Here is a 12219-nt window from a genome sequence, read left to right on the forward strand (position 1 = left end):
AGATGTGTAGTTGATTATAACGCAACCTAGTTCAGTGTGCTAGTTTGTTCACACCATGTAGCTTTCTTACAGTGTACATTTAGATTTAGATTTAAATTGCATAAGTTGCATTCCCCAGCCTTGTGATAATGGGTTTCACTAAGGTCCTGTATGGTACAGTATAGTCTGCTTATTTGGTCTAAGATCCCAGTGATTCTAAGTGACGATCCTGCATTTATTTAGTAAATTAAGGGTACTTTTACACAACAACAATGTACAAAAACGTGAACGTTTTTCCTTTTCGTTTTTTGCATACATTGTCAAACGATCCCCGTTCAAGCGGATCCGCGAAAGCAACTAAAAACTCTGTATTATTCAAGCTGACAAGTAGATGGCGATGTCACTTTGTAAAGAAAAGCCAGGCACCTATAGACTGAACACGTAATACATATGCGCATGATGTCACCGTTTTCACAAATTCACGTTTTTGTAGTTTACATGGAGACGATAACGGTGTTGTTTTCAAAAAATTGCATTTTCAGGTCCCCAAAATGCTCTTGTCATGTAAGGCCCTGATCAGACAGAACTCATTTTGGCAGTGGGATGTGCCTTTTTTAAATAGTTTCTTTTGGCAGCAATTAAAATAAACGCAGCCTCGTGTTTTCAAACCTAAAAAAATCCATTCTGTCTGATTGGCGCCTCAGTGAATGGTATTATATAATCATTCATTATATTCATCATTCAAGTAAAATCAAAATTCATGAAATCATATTTCCTTTTTAAATAGTCAAACAGCAAAGCATCAGAATTTGCAAATAATTTTTGGGCAGATGAATCAGATTAATTCAATTTAAAGGTTAAGAAAACAATTGTTATAGTTCATTTCTTTTTTAATAACTATGAAAATCCTCAGGATAAGAACATTTCTAGTAACAAACTAATCAGATTAATTAAAAAAAGGTTTAAAGTCAGTTTATATATATATATATATAATTTGTGAAGGAAAACATACGGAAATACTTTTGGACTTGTGATAGTAGCAAACAAGAAAACATGATTGCTACATCCCTTCCTACTTCCCTAAATCATCACATTGCTTTTGTTTAAATGCTAGATGACATTTATCGTTTTTTTCCCAAGTGTGTGTTATAATATGTAGACAATTTAATTGTCATCAAAACACTCATATGATCTCAGGCGTCTGGACTCTGGGTCCATCTGTTTGAGATCGACCGATTTGTGTAGCGTGCGATGGATGAAGACAGAGCCGTGGTACCACATCCCTCCATCGCAAAGCTCGCGATCCCAGCGGAGCTAGCCTGATTTTGTGAAACTTCTCGGAAAATCGGAGAGCTGTTAACAAATATTTGTTGTGCATTCTTCGAGTGTTTGCTCTTTGATGACTGTTAACACTTCCCTTTTACTTTAGACGCAAGAATGGTGCCGGAGTCAGTGCTGTTGAACTGTTCTTATCTCCTCAGCCAATAAATGATAGACCATGTTTAAAACAAGCTCATAACAAGCCCATTAATACGCCTAATTTGCAGAATCTTGTTTTCTTCAGCTATGCGTCTCGTCCAGCTGTGCCGGGTTCTGGAGCTGAATGTTGTGCAAGCCCAGCAGAGGTCTGGCATGTTATGAAGTGGAGATGCGCTATGGCATCCCAGTCATTTCCTGCCACAGGTTTATGGGCCAGCTCCGGCCTGCTTTATCCGCGGGGGGCTCTTGCAAACACTTACTCAGCCTGTCAGTCACACATTTGTTTTATGCTGTGCTGGGGGTGAGGGGACACATCCATTCTGCAGCCGTTTGGAACAACGCAGTAAAGCAGCTATTGCTAAATGTGTTTTGTAATCATTCAATTCAGTCAATAATTCACCTGAAAATCCAGAAGTTAAAATGACCCACCGCATGTCATATTGAAACACGCATTAATATGTTTTGCCTGTAGAATGCGGAAGCACAAAGTTCAATGTGTAGTTCTTTCTCGCAAAGTTACTGACGCACTGACACATACAAGTGTATATATATATATACTAGTTGCTTGTTAGCGTGCATATAACTAGGATATTGGCCGTTTATTAGTACTTATAAAGCACATATTAATGCCTTATTCTGCATGACCATATTCTACATCCCTTAATCCTACCCAATACCTAAACTTATCAACTACTGCACTAACTGTTAATAAGCAGTAATTAGGAGTTTATTGAGGCAAAAGTCATAGCTAATAATGAATATGTGTTCCCCATACTAACGTTAAATATATATATATATATATATATATATATATATATATATATATATATATATATATATATATATATATATATATATATATATATTTTAAAATTATTATTATTATTTATATATACGTACATACATACATACATACACACACAGTATAGACCTATTTTACTATGATTTCAAGCTAAATATGAACAAGTGAGGTCTAGTGTATTAGACTTCCATTATGTGACATTTACTAAATAGCCTTTGTGCATGTTCACATTTAAAACTGGTGCATCAAGATTAAAGTGTTGCAACAGATTTGACAGCAATTACTTTATTTCTTATATGGTTATAAGAATTTATGAGTTTAGTGATTATGAGTTTTTAAGCTTTCGAATGATACCTAACTTATGATGATTACTAAAATATAGGATACGGAAAAAGGCGATTAAAAAAAATAGAGCGTTAAGCGTCCCACAGTGGCGGCTCCAGAGATTTTCTGTTGCAGGTGCTATGGGGATGCTTAACACTTAAGAGAAGGTGCTTTGAATTTTGCGTGCTTTGTGTTATTATATATATATATATATATATATATATATATATATATATATATATATATATATATATATATATATATATATATATATATATATATAAATTATAATTAATAATTAATATTAAATATAATTAATATTAAATATAATATAATTCTGGGCTCTCTTGAGGATGGTTGCTAATATCACCTGCAGCTCAAACCGTAACCATAGTTGCCAAGTCCACGTGTTACGCGACTTTGGGCTTCTTTTTGGGCAAGTCGTGTTAAAAATCTTGAGTCGTGGGTTGCGTTTTTTTGGGCTTATTTTTTTAAATGTGTTTGCTTGTTAGGAAAATATGACAAGCAACTTTGTTTCTTAATAGTTGCTGTTTTGTCCAGTACATTGCTGACACGGTCTTCTCACATCTAATGGCCATTCAATGCAACGATACTGCAATTCGTCCTCATACATCCCGCCTCGCTCCTCATTGAAGAAAAATTGCGTTCAACGTGCAGCATGTGATGTGACCATAGACTGGGACATTATAAATGCACGTAATGATAGTTCGTAGACGTAAATAGACGAATACATTTTTTGTTTTACAAACAATACAACCAGAAGACATGTACAGAGACGGAAGAAACAGAGGAGAGGCACCTAATTTAAAAAATGATAATAATAGATTTTATTTATAATGTACTTTTTAATTCCGAAGAATCTCAATGTATTTATCATTGCAGGCTATGATAAAACAATAAAATAAAATGTGTGCATGTTCACCACTGCTAATGTGTGCACTAACTCCGACTATGGGTTACCATAATTAGCCTTCACATCACTTTTTCCATCTCCAAACCTCTTCTGTTCACAGCCTTTATTGCAATTTGAATAATTTTGTAATATCACATCTGTTTTTGCTTTTCAAACTCTGAAAGGTTTCAATTTAATAGCAGGCTCATTTATTGATAAATTGTTGATCATAAATTATATTGATATGATAATAATTAATAATATAGTAATATTGGGCTTGTTTTTGAAGCTGCAGTTGATTATTTATCTCGTGAGAGTTGGCAACACTGACTGACTGTAACGTTAGCATCCTCAATGAAAACCGCCGCCACCGATTCTCTGTCTTTAAGAATTGTCTTGTTCTTGAGGCTCTGTGATGACGAGTGTTGTGTCTGCACCTTCACAGTCTCGTTTCTCCTTTCAGGATATGACTCAGAACGTGGACGTTTAGGGAGCAAAAAACGATCCATTTTGGTGTAACATTATTTTACTTTGCTAAAACTCGCTATCAAAAACAAGCTCAGAGGTTCGCGGGCGCCGAGCCCATTGGCCAAAGATGATCACCTGTTTGGGCCTCATGTTATTTAAGACTAAAATATAATTTTAAATTATTATTTAATTCCTCATAAATTTTAAAAACATGAGAGAATATTCAAACATGACTTTAAAATATGAATATAAAAAATTACAGACATTTCTTGGGGGTGCTGGGCAGGTGCTATGACTAATATAGGGGGAGCTGCAGCACCACCTAGCCCCCCCCTGGCGCCGCCACTGCACCGGTGGGATGGAGACAGGTAAGAGTAAACTTCAAATGAGTCCTGTGATCGACAGGTAATTGTTTGCAATGCACTCTGGGGATTCACACCATCTATTTTTCAAGTCTAGCTGAACCACCTGCTGATTTCATTTCTTTTCCTCATTTGTCTGCAGTTGTTTTGCCACCGCTCCTTGTGAACTCTAGAGCAGAAGACCCACTGTGCTAAATTCTTTTTCTTGGAAAAAGAGCATTCAGTGGGTGATATCTGACTTTTTGCAGTCCGATGAACTTATGCAATGCTCTGTGAAAGCTGCAGAAATAAATGTGCTGGGAAGTTGTGAAGTGCATCATTCCCATGTAGAACAAGTGCAGGTTCCCTATGAAGCCTTCCCATGAGGCCAGGTAAACAGGAGAAGACCACAGGATTCTGGTTTGGCTCAGCCTCATTGGCTTAAAGAGATAGCTCAAGTTGTTCCAAACCTGTATGTGTTTCTTTCTTCTGTTGAACACAAAAGAAGATATTTTAAAGTGGGTTGGTCATTAAACAGTTGATGAAGAAAAAAATGACTATGGAAGTCAATGGTTACTGTTAACTGAAATATATTTTTTTGTGTTCAACAGAAGAAATAAACTCGTACAGGTTTGGAACAACTTGAGGATAAATAAATGATAACATCATTTTATACATTGTAATAAAAGCAACTAGAAAAGTAACTAAAAGCATTGCTTTTCTGTATAAAAGTAACCACACTTCTAGGATGCTGTGGACGGTTGCTGCATTGTTGCTAAGGTTTGCTGAGTGGTTGCTTGGAGGTTGCCTGTGTGTTCTGGCTCATTCCTTACCATTTCAATTGAAAAGAGCCCAAACCCAAGTCTCTATGGCCCTGTTTACACCTGGTATGAAGATGAGTTTTGGTCGATCGGATCACAAGTGGATGACGATAAATACAGGTATTGTCTATTTTCAACCACATTCAGAGGTAGTTGAAAACGCATTCAAACAGGATTGCTTTTGTAGTGTAAACCGTCATGCGTCAAATGCGTTCAAACAGTCACTAAAGCCCGCCTACTCGCCGCCTACTGACCTATGTGTGAACATTATGGGAAACGCGCTAGCCAGACGGGTTTTAAACATTGTCAGCTGAAGACCTAAGTTTGGTTGAAGACGAAAAACTTACCAAGCATAATCTCACACCAGCCCTGATTTCTAACACACACTCACAGTGTTCGGCTGGTCTTGCTGCTGTCAGAGCACAAACGCTGAAACGTAAGCTGATTTTCCGTCGTCTTCTGTGGTTTCATATGTAATTTGAAGTCCATAAAAGCTTATCCTTCCATCATATGACTGCTCCACACAGCTCCGGGGGAAGACATGCGTTTGTATAAAACAAATATCCATATTTAAAACATTACAGAGTAAATAATCAGATCACCTTCCGTATTCATCTTATGGAAATAGTGTAGTGCGTCTCAACGTTAATCACAAAATGCTTATGCTACATCTGACGACATTGCACACCAGTTACGTTTTTTCCCGATCTGGCCGAATGAAACAGAAGTTGCCTTTTCTTCCCTATATCTGAGTTTTAAACAAGGAAAAAATTATGTTTTGTCAATGGGAAATAGATTTGGTGGTTAGATGTTGTGATTTGCTCTTGGTGGATCTCATGTGAGTGACAGGTTGTCTCGCTTTCATCTGATTTAATTATTTTTAAATATGATGCACTCGTCTCGTGTCGTTTGACACCCGTAAGACCTCCGTTCATCTTCGAAACACAAATGAAGATATTTTTGTTGAAACCTGATGGCTCAGAAAGGTAAAACTGAAATATTCCATTAAAAAAGAAAAGAAATGGGCCATTAAAGTCACCATGAAATCAAAATGGCCTATTTCTTTTTTTCATGGAATATTTCAGTATTTCCTCTCTGAGCCATCGGATTTCAACAAAAAATATCTTCATTTGTGTCTGAAGAGGACTGAAGGTCTTACGGGTGTCCAACGACATTAGGGTAAGTAATTAATGACAGAATTTTCATTTTTCCCTTTTATTTTAAGTAATATTAATTGTTTTGAGAACACAATACCATTCTGTAGTAAAAACATGATGTATTTCTTCTCACTGATATATAAAAAATCTCACTACAGTGGCTTTACAATCATTTTATGAAGTGAAAAACCAACCCTTTACCAAGCATGAACAATATTAATAGCATGTTTTGAGGTTGACCAAAACTTCTGTTTTACAGAAAAAAAATTTTTTTTCATGTGCACAAATCCTGCATTTGAAATTCAAAAACTGATGTGTTAAAGCGATTCCTAGAAAGCAATCAAAATAAAGCTTTTGATTTACTGGAAGTTGACACATTGCCTATTCCTGAATCACAGCAAGCAGTGTGTGAGTGCAAACTGGGAGTAAAACTGGGAGTTAAACAGGATACAAATGTGTCACATCAATATACGGAACGACGTGTCACATTCCACGTGCCCTTCAATAGACTTCCATTCGCTCACACTTGTGCAGCAGCACGTATAGTTTGTGGTGAGTCACAGTCACTCAATCCTCAGGAGAATGAGTAAAGATAAATATGTGCTGTGTAGCAGCAAACAATCAACACTTCCTCTGACCTCTCCTGAAGTCTCTCAGTGACAATCATTCACACCATGAGTGACGTGATTACTGGCATGCCATGTACAAAGTGTATGTGTGTGCTTACTGTACATACTGACCTGAATATGGTCAATGACATAAACAGTAAGATAAAAATTGGTTTTATATAGTCAAAAAAAATGTTATAATATTTTAAATTTAAATTTAATGACCCAAAAAGGGTTACATAAAACCAATTTTTATTGTGGACACTTACTGTTTATGTCATTGACCATATTCAGGTAATGATAAATTATATCATTACTATAGAAATCATACACACATCATTACATATTATAAATTAATAATCATGAATAGGTTGAATATGTTCACACCACATCCCATGATTATTGATTAATTATTTGGTTAATGGTTAACATTGAAAATAGCAGGTATGTTAGGCTGCTGTCACTTTAAGACCTAATGCACAGATTCAATATACATGTTTAATTTCTCAGCGGTTTACGTTCACTTAAGACATAACCGACTAAGTTTACGAAGATGATCTCCAATACAGCATTTTGACAATGTTGTGTGAATTAGACTTTTGAGGCTTTTGACACTTGCTCAATCGGGACAAGGACTGTTCTGTCAACTGTCCCGAGGGTCATTCATCGGACAGTCCTTATTGTCGAGCCCTGTTTTTGTGTGTGCGTGTGTGTGTGTGTGTGTGTGTGTGTGTGGGGGGGGGGGGGGGGGCGGCTAGGTTCTTCTGACTTAGGCCAGTAAACACCACTAATATTTTCTTCAGGAAAATCTGGTCTGAGCAGAATAAGGTCTCCACAGAATAATTGGGATCATTTGATGGTAAAAGATTACAGACTTTGCTCCGAGTTCATTTCCAGTGATTTAATTGTCTACAGAAGCTTATAATAATGGAATGTTTCAGCTTCCCTGGCAAACGACGCAGTTCATTTCAAACTTGATGTACTGAAAGAGAAATAGAGCTGTGCGGGAACCGATGTTTTAGATTTGCTGCTGTCTTTACATTCAGATGTGTGTGCCAGGACAGAGAGCAGAGATGGTTACGGGTTTTTGTTCTGAAATATAATCCTGACACTGCTTACAGCATCTTCATTCCTATATTAGACCATATAAAACTTATAGAAGTGACGACTCTTGATAAATAAACGTGGATACTTTTTTTCCTTCTAATTTTTTTCACGGATTTTTGCAGTGCCAGACATCATACAAAACAAATCATGAATTAGGGACTTTTCATGAAGCTATAAAACCAATCGCTATTTTTTCATTAAAAAGCAGAGTCATCTGGCTTTGACTGTTTCCAGGATCCACATAAAATATAATGTCACTACCACATCAGTTGATTTTTTTATTTTTTTATTTTTTTTATGCAACAGCCCAAATTTTGATTTAATAGCTTTGTTCAGTTCAAATATGACAGTGTCATGTCAGTTTAAAATGTAAAATATGAAACTACTTCTATATTGAAAATCGGAACAACCTGAAAACTGTCAGAGGCATGATTATGTAAAATATTAAAAGCATATGCATGCTACGAAAACAGCTTTAAAGCATATAAAACTGACTGAATGGAAGCCAACTCTCTTTTAAATCAGCATGAATTTTGTGTCTCCATATATAATATGTTTATTAAAGCAAAAATGTGATTTATAGACATGAAACCAATGCTTTGACATACCTTGGTAATAAAACTTATATAACATGGGAAAATAGCAGGTGATGCCACGTTTTGTGCACAATTGGCCAAAGCTCTTATTATTATCAGCTTATATGCTTGAGTGATATCGTCTAACATCTCCCTGTCTCTGTTTACTCACAGGACTGCTCCAGCTCAGAGGAATACACTGTAGCCGCGGCATTGCTGCCCCTGACGACGGCCTTTTACCGGGTGAGTAACAGATGAGGTCAGACTGGCAGCAGGCATACTGACAGCTCTAGTTACTGGATCTTAATCACAGCATATCAACACTGGCACCCAAATTCACTAATGCTGGAAGAAGGGGGCACTTTCCACCTGTCTCCATCTGCTCAGTTTAACTCTTAATGGCCTGATATATTTCAAGCAAAACCAAAAAACAAACTGGTGTGATGCCATTTTGAGCAAAATCAGGCCAAAATGAAGGGTTTTTTTAGTTAATTTGAGAGTTTAAAACTGCTTGCCAAACAAACTTGCAACGGTGATGATGTAATAAGTAGGTGTGGCTTGTGGCTTTGAGGCTCCGCCTCCTCTGATGTGGAAATCTTTTATGGATCATTTCTCCTGTTCAGTCCCTACGAGGTCAGACTCGCGTTAAAACATGAGCGCACCCTAGAGCCGCTTTATAGTCGAACATGAAGTTGTTTTTGAAAGCGACACTTTTATGGTTATTTTTGTAAAGCTGCCTGCTTTAAAGCGACCTATTGTATAAAGTACTATGTAAATAAATGTGACGTGACAGGAGTGCCGAATTACAGAGCTCATGTAAACTTATCCACATCACTGCGATCAGATGCTTTCTTTACTGCTGTTTTCTCACTGCTGACATTTGTGTTGTTTCTTTAGCTATTGAGAGGAACGAATGCAGCACATATTTACATATTCATCTAAATCAGGATGTTCACTAACGGTATACCGTTGATCATGTATTCCGATTTCTTTTTACCCCTATGCAAAGAACGAAGAAGATCTTTAGGGATAAGTAAAAACAATTTTCACATGTGAAATCATTGAATCATTAAGATTTCTAAATGAGCCATTTCTGCGGTTTCATTTGTATAGATGATCTTTGTAGGTTACATGCTGTAAGTTAACATTATTTTACCGCTCAGCGAAGGACGAAAGGGACGGTCACTCTAGCCTAGTTTCACCTTGGTTCAGTGGGAAAAGAGGGAGGTAAAGGCTGCAGGGATTTGGAGTATCTGGCTTTCAACACTGATCCATCACGTACCCACATTATTGTTGTCATAGAGACAGACACAACTGACTCTGTTGCTTTTAAATTGTGGTCTGCTCTGAGATCCGTTCGGAGTGACTCAGTGTGCACAGTGAGACGTGATGAAATCAGATGTCAGGTTGGTGACCCTCATGTTCATTTGTAGGACAATAGCACTTGTAACAATAGCAAATGTAGCACTATATTGTATATTTGCATGGTCAATGTAACCCAAATACTTAGAGATAAGATTGTTTCGTCCATCCAGGAAAGGGTTTAAATTCCTATGAGATTGTACTGCCCTGCAGGAAACTATCAACAATGGTTTGCAAATTTGATTTTATATATATATATGTGTGTGTGTGTGTGTGTGTGTGTGTGTGTGTGTGTGTGTGTGTGTGTGTGTGTGTGTGTGTGTGTGTGTGTGTGTGTGTGTGTGTGTGTGTGTGTGTGTGTGTGTGTGTGTGTGTGTGTGTGTGTGTGTGTGTGTATTTAAAATCTAATTTGCTAACCATTGTTGATAGTTTATATATATAGAGTTTTTACAATTTGTTACACATAAAACATAATAATAATTATCATTACTAAGCCTTCCGTAGACAGCTATTGAAATTAGCATTTTTTGCAAAAGCACTTAAAGGTGTCATGAACTGGCTTTTTTATTTTTTTATACTGTTGTCTGATGTCAACTAATGACGTTTGTGTGGTTTTTACATTCAAAAACATCATAATTAATAAGTAATAGGCTATTTTCTACACTGGTTTTGAGGCTCTCTGCTGAACGCTGGGTTCTGATGGGCATGACACTGGAGACTTGGAAGTAAACGCCCACGACTAGGATTGGATAATATTTGCAAATTTAATGAGCTTCAGCTCCCCTGTCAGTTCAGTTCACATGAGGGAGGGATTGTTTTGAAAGTGGCAAAAAGAATAATTATCTTACAGGGCTCTCAAAACATATTTATCAAAAACAACAACAACAACAACAATGATTTATCTCTCATGAACCCGCGATTGATTTTTTTTTTTTATTACTTGGCCCACCCGATCGATGGATAAACTCTTCAAATATCAAGTCAAGAGAGTGAACATTAACTATGCAGACCTTATTAGGCCTGCTGACGTGCTTAAGTTTTGGTCTGGAAAACACACAGCCCTGGGACATTGGGCTTTGAGAGCCCTGGCCCATAAGATATCCAATCTGAATTGTTCTGATCCCGAATCGCAATGAACCAACAAATAAGGGATTCGCCAGCCTGTGACAGCATGCTGAGGTATTTTCTGTTAGACCTGTCCACATAATCGATCTGTAACAATGCAATACTATCCCTGTCGGATCCAATATAGAAGGAACAGCATTCTGTTGTTCGATGTTCTGAATATGTCTGAAAAATCCAGTATTTGTCTGTCTTTAAAAAAAAACGATTATCTTGCTATCTTCTGTGTCTTAATTGCTCGGTAACATAATCAGTTTTACTCCACGAGTCGGTGGGCAGAGCTACAGAAGCGTACACAAAGAGGCGGCGTTTCACCCCTCTAATACGTTTCACCCCAAAGAAAAAGCAAATAGCACATTGAATTAAAGTAGAAAGACTGAAATAGTATTTTTGTCAGACACAGACGAGGACACAGGGATTAGTGCAAGTGCAAGGTTTATTATCAGAGGAACACCCAGGTGTTCACAATGATGGTGATGGGGAACGAGTGGGCGTGGCAGTGACAGATGATTGTGAAGGTGTGACAGTACCCCCTCCTCCACGGGCGGCTCCTGATGGCTGGGACGGGCAGCGACGGGTCTCCCACGGCCCCGAGGAGCGGGTCGGTCAGGGTGGTCTTGGTGGAACTGAGTGAGAAGATTGGGGTCAAGCACATCGTTCCTGGAGATCCAGTTCCACTCCTCAGGACTGTAGTCCTCCCAATCCACCAGGTATTCCATCCGGGAACCCCGTCGCTGCGAGTCGAGGATGGCTCTCACCCGATAGACTGATGGGTCCTCGTCGATGGTAGGAGGAGGAGCTACGGCACTATCACAAGGATCTGTGGGTGAAGAAGGGACAAGTTCAGTAAAGGGCTTGAGTAAGGATCTGCTCGTGGAGCGCCCACTGGATCGGGCTGACAACCATAGCTGGAGGGAGGATGGTTTCAAGGTGTTCTGGCTCAGGGTCGGCTTGGTGAAGACGAGAAAGGGCATCCGCCTGGTTGTTCTGGTTCCCTGGGCGGTATGTCACCTTGAAATTGAATCTGGTGAAGAAGAGGGCCCAGCGGGCCTGACGATGATTCAGCCATTTGGCATCTCGAAGGTACTCAAAGTTTCAATGGTCGGTGATGACTTCAAATCGGTGTTCTGCTCCCTCCAGCCAGTCTCCATTCCTCCAGGG

At 38.2% G+C, this 12219-nt stretch overlaps 1 protein-coding gene across 2 annotated transcripts in view; it reads left to right on the forward strand.

Moving 5' to 3' along the window:
* Window positions 1-12219, forward strand: part of sbf2 (SET binding factor 2) — a 179750-nt gene that overhangs the window by 98850 nt on the left and 68681 nt on the right. For both annotated transcript variants that reach the window (XM_067414596.1, XM_067414667.1), the window contains exon 17: window positions 8749-8817. In XM_067414596.1, the coding sequence (XP_067270697.1) occupies window positions 8749-8817 (69 nt within the window). The remainder of the gene's footprint in view (window positions 1-8748; window positions 8818-12219) is intronic.

The sequence above is a fragment of the Pseudorasbora parva genome, chromosome 1 (assembly GCF_024679245.1).
Source record: "Pseudorasbora parva isolate DD20220531a chromosome 1, ASM2467924v1, whole genome shotgun sequence".
Lineage (NCBI taxonomy): Eukaryota > Metazoa > Chordata > Actinopteri > Cypriniformes > Gobionidae > Pseudorasbora > Pseudorasbora parva.